The sequence below is a fragment of the Atta cephalotes genome, assembly GCF_000143395.1.
Source record: "Atta cephalotes unplaced genomic scaffold scaffold00028, whole genome shotgun sequence".
NCBI classification, from domain to species: Eukaryota; Metazoa; Arthropoda; class Insecta; order Hymenoptera; family Formicidae; genus Atta; species Atta cephalotes.
Window position 1 is genome coordinate 881,801 of NW_012130092.1, and position 8,787 is coordinate 890,587.

The following is an 8,787-nucleotide window of genomic DNA, read 5'->3' on the forward strand; positions in this document are numbered from 1 at the left end:
TATTCAGACCGAATACGAAGACTTGTGGTGTGCATTTTAATGAACTCGCTGTCCAATCTTGTTTTCCAGTGGCGTAAGTTCCTTCGGGAAGACAAAGAGAAAACGAAGGAGCGGAGGAGACAGAGAGGAAGAGAGAGAGGTTACAGACAGCGGCGGTGGAGGCAACGACGGAGGGCACAGGGAGAGACGGCGGGGTGAACCGGAACCGGAAATGGCTGCGAGGTGGCTGCTACTGCTGGCGCTCCTCGCCGCCCACGCTGCGGCTCTTCCTGATTTCATTAGGATAGGTGAGTATCTTTCTCCTGGTGTGAAAGCCACGACCCTTTCGACCGCATTCAATGGCGTCAGTAAAATTATTATCAATGTCTCGATCGATAATATCCACGAGTAAGGCAACGGTAGTATGGATTTGACTTTTCGAGATAATATTCGTAGAAGCTTTACGAATATTATAATCAGAAATCAAAATCTTATTTCTCAGTTAATTTGACGTGGAATTTAATTGTAGACTTAGTTATTGAGATAAATAATCGTAGTGATTAAAGCAAGTTTTTTTTTAACGTAAAAGCATTTGAAGTGATTTTTTTCACACAAAATCTTGTTTTATTTATAAAAAAAATTATAATAGTATAATAATTAAATTAACATTATTATTATTTTTGTTCCTTTTCATTATATCTCTTTTATATTTCAATTTTTGTAATCATGACTTTTGATTATATTCTTAAAAGTATATATTAAAGAACTATTTTTGGATAAATTACATCGCCTTATGTTTTCAATCTACAATTCTTAGTTTATATTCATATTGTTACGTATTAGGCAATTGCCAAATATTGTTAAACTATAACGGCTTCGTGAAAATGTTTTGCTGGCCAGATAAATAATTGAAATTAATAGCGGCGATAAAAGGGTGTGCTATTAACGGTGTTCTATTTAATTGACATTGATGGTAGTGCAAGAGAAACACAGGCAACGTGACGCGGATAACATGCATTTTACCGTGTGCGACGACAATTACCGAAGTTCTGGCTGTTGCGCGTCAGAGAGAAAATCACTCCGATAGCAACCACGCGTGTACTGCTGCGCATGTAGCGGATATATAAACAAGAGGTATTTCACAGTTAAATGTCGCTAACCATCTGCCTGTGGATATATTGAAAGTAGCTGCCTCTGTGAACAGCAGATACTGATATAGCACATTCCGCTTACAAGTCACGAAAATCTACAAAATCTCACTGTTGAAAATAACATATAAAAGAGATACATAATACATTTTTTAAAAGATTTTTCATACGCAACGACTATGAACGATAATTTTACATATTTTGAATCGAAAAAAATATTAAGAATTTTTGTACGTTGTCTCGCAAAAATTTATATTAAAAAATTTTTACAATTCTATTTATATTTTATAAAAATTTTATCAAAAGAACAAAATTAGTCTTTTATATAAATATTTAAAAAGTTATTATAAATTAATAAGATAATTTTAATGCAATGTAATAATAAATATAATGTTAAAATAATAATAATTAATATAATAAAGAAATAAGATATAAATTTACAAATATTGATATTACTATGTTGTTTTATAATGCAAAATATTTTTATACATTCTCTTTTCATAGAACCGGTTTTAAAAATATATTTTGTAATTTTGTCGCAAAAATTTTGCTTGTTTTTACTTGAAAACCACAAACATATTTAAATTCGCGTACAGGAAATTATGAGATCGAAAATTTTCATCGATACTTTCTAATAGAAAATAAAATCTAATTTATTTAATGGAAATTCTTTGTTATTGTACATGCTATCAATAACTAATAAAACAAAAGTTAATAACGTTATTATTATCAGAATTTAATAGTAATACAACGTTATATTGACCACGACGTTTCTATTTCGAAAATAATTGATTTACATATATCCGAAAAATAATTATAATTTATAATAGAAGTACTTTGCTGCATATCAGCTTTTTGCAGTTTTGCAGTTTTATCTCTTAAAAATATGATGAAACAACAACAGCTCGTATATTTTACGCACATGCAAAACTGTCACGTCACTGTTTAATATTACGATTGTCATTTCTCGACGACGCGCGGATATATGCGTGGATGTACGTGATACCGAATGCCCGACTATACTCGGTGAACTTTTATCGAAACGTAAATTCACGATGCACTCAATTTCCGAACGCTTTCTTTTCCAAGGTAGCGAGAGAGAAGCAAAAGCAGATCGATATACACGTCCGAGCTCAGGGAGATACGTGCTGTACTTGCTACGAGTTTTGATGCATTCGTTCGTACTATGTCCGTACGCTTGTTCCGTGTGGCATATCACCAATGCCGTGTATAGCCAATAGCTTTCTGTATCGGAAAACTGAAAAAGGAAAGAAATTTACGAAATAGTATAAAGAGAGACTAAAACAAGAGAGAGAGAGAAAACTAGAAATTCTTTTAGCTTACATTACACCGATTGAATTTTAAGCGTTTCACATTTCTTATTTTTCTAACTTTTCGCGATATCTTTTTCGGTGCCAGTTTAATTCGTTTAATTTTCTTCTACTACATTTTTATCTGCTTTTTCCATCGCTATTGTTAGTCGAACAATTACATCATAGTCTTTCTTTTTAAGGATATTATGTTTGAAAATTGAATAGCTGATATGAGGAAAAGTATAAATCTAAAAAGAGTAAAAACCCGTTTTTGTTCTGATAAAAAAATGTAACAGTACGATATACAAATCTTTTTCAATTTTGTTACGGTTTAAACGTACACAAATGCCTATGCATAACAGATTATACATAAAATAGTTATACGAGAAAAATGTAATTAAGTTTGTAATGTATGCGCTCACAAAGCTGTCTTTTGCGCGCATGATATAACCAGGATTACAAACAATCTTTTGTTTTAGAACAGCGGCTCATTATGTGCTTTGAATTCAACGTTATTATAAACGGGAGCTGTCAAATTGACGTGAAAATTAAAAGCGGCGTGCGCCATAGTCATTAATACTTTTCGTGATTTATTTGAGTCAACCGGCCATGGCGATGGGAAGTTCATTTATTCACACGTGTAATTAAATGGCGTGATTTTATATAAAACACTAAGAACGAGTCTTAATATGTATTGTGGGAACAATTTAACATATTTATTGCGTTGTAATGATTGTAACGGAAGCGACAGTTGTTGGCATTCTCAATCACTCTGTGCGAAATAATTTATTAGCGATCAATGAATATTTAAATTCATTTAATTTGATTGGGCAGCTGACCTGAAAAAAGGTAACGTTTAATTTATGTAAACGTTTATTTTCCAACGTTTCCGACGATTTTACGATCGATTGTCACATTTGAAATATTTATCAATATTTGCGACACAAATTCAGTTGATTGCTCAATAAGTCATTAACTACAAAATTATTATTTATTTCTCTCACTCCAGTCTTTCTTGTAACTATTTCGTAAATTGTTTTCTTTTTTCAATTTTCCGATATAGAAAGTTATTGGCCATACATGACATTGGTGAATGGAATAAGAATACGAACGAATGCATTAAAACTCGTAGCAAGTGTAACGTTATTGCCCGTTTTTAATCACATTTGCTAGTTTTCGTTTTCTCTCCTTGACGAAAGTGTTACAGATGTATTAATTCAAAATTTTTATATATCTGATAAAGAAATTGCAATGGATTTATACTTCCACTGCGAGAATGTGTGTTCATCTTTCTTCATTTTGCGTTAAATTTTCAAACTATATTCATTCTCATTTGCATTATTAGGTTTATTATTGTCACAATGAGCGTAGCAAGTTGAGCAACGTACCTTACGAGGTATGCCAAAGAGAATCGATAGCAGGTCGCTAACGAGAGACGTAAATCTATTCCGCAAATTCTATAAATCGCAGAGTCAAGCCGGTGCAGCTGCTCGTACAGTTACTTTATGACATACACGAGATTAAAATCAATTTATGGCGCCAATTTCTCCTAACCGAATGAATTGGAAGGCGCAGAATATCAGCGAATCATACGAAGAAACTGTCGCGAGTACTTATGTGACACGAAATGATGGAAATAGTAACGAATAGAACGTGTACTCGCATATCTCTTTTCTCGATCAAAAAAAAAGATAAAAAAATAAATCTGTGTTTACATATGGAAATTTTCGATTGGGATACCATCATTTTAAATTTAAATACAAAGATATTTTACGAACTTTAATCCAATTTTGTTTCATAGCAGTCAAATTATGATTTAGCACTATTATTTCTTTTCTGATATTTTACTTTTTAAAGTAAATCTTTTATTTTACGATTCATTTATACGACATTAAATAAAATTTGCCGATACTAGATAAAATTTTTCAAGATTTTTTTTTATAGAATCAATAAATTATATAATAATATATTTTTAAAATTTGTTGGAACTTATCAATAAAAAGTATTTTTGTACTTAATGTATCTTTTTCAGAATATTAATATGGTTTTTTAAGATGTATTTATTAAATACATATATTCAAACTTATACCAAAATATTCTTGCCAAAGACATTAAAATTATTTCGAAGACACTGAACATATAAAATGTAACATGTAAACACATGCGCATAAAATACATTGTACAGTGAAGTTACACGGAACACGGTTCTAGTTGGGATCATCTCACGTAGGCGTAAGTAGACCATAAATCTTTATCCTACTCTAGTGAACAGAAAACCGAGTAAATAGACGGTTGGATAAAGATATTCTGTAATGGTGCTTGTAGACGGAAAATAAGTAGTACACGCGTGGATCTCGTCAAAGTAGCACCTTTTAATATGGATGCGTGATTTCCCAGGCGGGCTGTTTCATCCGTCGGACGACAAGCAGGAAGTGGCCTTTCGCTACGCTGCGGAGAAGATCAACGCCAACCGGGACATCCTGCCCAAGTCTCGCCTCAGCGCTCAGGTCGAGGTGATACAGCCGCAAGATAGTTTCCACGCCTCGAAACGAGGTGAGTTTCATAATTGAATCGGAAATACTTGTCGGATTATATCAGATTCTGCCACGCTTTGGGTGTTTCAAAAATTTTCTCGTAAAAATCAACTATTTTCATCGTCGCTCAGTGTCAATCAGTGTGATACATTTTTTACCTCTATTTTGTTTAACGTGGAAAATTGAAATTTACGTTGCCAGTTAGTGTCTACCTTTAATTTTTTATTTCTTTATTGTACCGCGCACCTAAGTAAAATATTTTTTAAATATATTTTAAATAAAAAAAAAGATATTTACATAATGCACAGACGTTTAGATTAGAAAATATGAATCTTATGACATACTTTTTAGCTTTTTAAAATTTTGATTTAAATATTGTGTTATTAAAAAATCCAAAAAAGATTCTATCAATATGCTTCTATTACAAAATTTTCTCTCACTTTAATTAAAAAAACGAGAAAAATTGCATTAAAAAATTCTTCTTTTATTAATAATGTATAGTTTAAAACTAAAAAAGTTATCAAAAAAATTCTGGATAGAAGATTAGTTAACGATATCGATAAAAGTTAATCGATATTGATGAGTTAAGAACAACTTATACTGTGCGAGCAAAGGACTACTATTTTGTCGAGAAACTTCGTGTTAATGTATAGGTGTGGTATATCGAATCGCACAAACTGCCTCGAGAGTTTGTGTGACTTGCTTGATGCGCGAAATAAATTCTATTTACACGATTAAGGATTCGAGAGATTGTCGCGTAAAGCTTCACTCTCGCCAATACTAGAACAGAGCTCTACCATCTGATTCTTGGTGTGACGATCCCATTCTCCAATACTAGCACAGCTTCCTAACATCCTTATCTCAGGCGAAGCGAAGCCTCTCTAACGCTAAATCTTGTTACTTGCAGTTTCGGCATGTCTAGTGCACCGCGTTCGTGAATCGAAGTTAGTTTTAACGTGTTAAAAATTTTACTTCACTCGAATATGTAACGTAATAGCTCGTGCAAATCAACTACTTTTTAAATATTACATTTAAAAGTGGTATTTTTTCTTTATAAACTTTTTACTTGAATTTTTACATAGTTATGTGAATTAATGTTTAAGTCGATAATGTTGTATAACAATTAAAAAGAATTACTTTTTTATTCATAAAACCAATATTAAATTTCTTTTTATAATACAATATTAAAGATATAGTTATATACATAAAATGGTTCTATATACTGTACCGTTGTAATAATAAAATATAACATAAGTAATATGATTTGCAAATATTTTGTATTTTATACATGTGTTGAGATATTTCTTCCAAAATGACAAAATATTAAGATATAAGCAGTAATGATAAATTAAAGAAAATCTAAGTACATCTAAATATTTTAATTTTTTCTTAAATATTATATGATTAATTTTTTTATTACTATTTTATATCATGTTTTTTCACATAACTGTTTGTCTCTCATATATTATTTGAAAGGCGGCATGGTGATATACGTACGTATATGAAGAATTGTCTCTTGATTCAGAAAATAGGTCACGAATTTCATTTCTGTGTTGGGAAAGTCATGGGGGAAAGTTCAATATGAAAATAATTCTACATGATATGTACATATAATACAAGCTTGCGGTTAGTCGCTTAACTATACATATATGCAGCAGAAAATTAATAACGTCCAGCACAAAATAATAACTCGGCGGATATTTGCGCATGGAATTAACCAGGGCCAACGTAATTACCATGTCGAGTTACTAAATGATTAAAGCGAACGGTGCATTCTAAATTTGCACACTAGAGTCGCATGCATGCGCATCGGTCAAGCCGCGAATGTGTGCGAGCGTGTGAACCGCCGCAAAGCGCGCGCATAGGAGCCAGATAGCCGAATTTGGCTATGTTCCAGCACGGTATTACACCGTGAAAGCAATTTTATTGATAAACTTCTGTTTGCCAGAAGTTAACAAATCTCCTTGGGACACGTCGATCGCTACGGCCGAGCTGGCCGAGCACAATCGCGTCGTGCATTCGGCGACGTTCGAATTCGCTGTCGTGGGTGATTCAAAAAATTTATCTCTCTCTGTAAATCAGCGGTGAAACGGCACAGTGCGGAGTAACGAGCATTCTGTCGGACATGTAACTCAAACTTCGTTAACAATAGAGTATACTACGTTATAATAGCGAACATGAGATTCCAGCTTTGTTAACAATGGCGTATAATGGGAATATAATGCGATTTATGCAAGATTTAAGCTTTATGGATAATAATGTACAGTAGGATTAGGAATATGACCTCGAATTCTAGATATTAATGTTTTATCTAGATATTAATGTAATAGATGTTATATATCGCAAGTCGAATAAGAAATTTGATATTTTTAATAATTTAAGATGTAAATAAAACAGGACAATCAATTTACATATAATTAGACTATTTTGTTTAGAATATTAAATACGAATAAAATCTTGCCATTTTTGCTTCAAATAAATAAAATTTGCATTATATTTGATTGTTTTAAATTAAAAATCTTGGCCAATTTTATTAAAATATATGAGTAGGAGAGACCGGAATCAGTTGACTATAAGGGTAAATAGAATAATCGAGGCTACATTAAAAAAAAATTACGCGAGACACGCATAAACGTGTCTGAGCATGCAGACTGCCGTTAAGTCTGCCGTAACATCTTGTTGTGAACACATGATAGAAATTATGCCACAATTTTTAAAAATCATACACTTAAGTAAATATTTTTATTCTTAAAATTTTTGTTTTACAATCGTATATGTCTGAGTTATTTGATTTCTACTTAGATAGTGAGTGTTTTTACTTAATAAAGTCCAACAGATTTTGTTTGTTTATATATCTTTGTTATTGTATATTGTTAATGTTTTTACAAAATGAACGGATGGGGGATAAGAGACTAACCATAGCATGGAACTGTATGACTCATTTAGTGACGACTCTTATAGTACTTATTCTAAATTTTATTCCTTTAAAGAGATTTTCCTCAGTGGTAAGTTTAGTTCTCTTATGTGCAATCTCGAAAATTAGGTTCATTCGATGTGTTTTTTGTACGAAATGAATAAATTTTACAAAAAGAAGTATTGTTTTGCGTAGCGAAATGAATGTTTATGTTGAAAAAAGTTTATATTTTTATAAAAGTTTTATTAATATATATCCAAAAATGTAACTTAAAATACATTAATCTTTATTTTAATAATCTTAATCGAATTACCTCAGTCCCGGGGCTAGTTGAATCAGATGCATGCATTAGAGAGAATGCATTAGAAAAATGCATTTTTTTTCATATTAGTTCATATTAGTTTTATCAGTTTCCCTTATTATTAAAATATTATTAGGTAGTTAAATATATGTAGTAACTGGTGTAGAATTCATCTTTTCGATAAGTCTCTTAATTTCATCTGTAAAAATTCGAAAAATGAAAAATGAGTCTATTAACTCCCTTATTTAAAAAGGAATTACACATTTATCAATGAGAAGACAGATGATATGAAGATATAAATAAAACTATAAATAAGATAAAACTATAAATAAGAAAAAAATAGCTTTATGTCGTTTTTGAACAAAATACAAAAAATATAGAGATATTCAAAATTAAATCTACTCTATGCATAAACTATAAGTATTATTTAAATATTGATTAATAAATTTATTTCTAATATTATACATATTATATATATATATATATATATATATATATACATATATTATATATATATATATACGACGATGTTATTATTATTTAGTTTAGGTTACGGACGAAGTTAATTATGTCACTAGTTCGTTTCGTTCGAAGAACA

The 8,787-nt window shown here is 31.1% G+C and overlaps 1 protein-coding gene across 1 annotated transcript in view; it reads left to right on the forward strand.

Annotated features, from left to right (window-relative positions):
* Positions 1-211: 211 nt before the first annotated feature.
* LOC105620631 (glutamate receptor ionotropic, kainate 2) overlaps positions 212-8,787 on the forward strand; it is a 147,708-nt gene continuing 139,132 nt past the window's right edge. Inside the window, exons 1-2 of the mRNA XM_012202121.1 lie at positions 212-287; positions 4,838-4,993. Coding sequence (XP_012057511.1) covers positions 212-287; positions 4,838-4,993 — 232 coding nt within the window. The remainder of the gene's footprint in view (positions 288-4,837; positions 4,994-8,787) is intronic.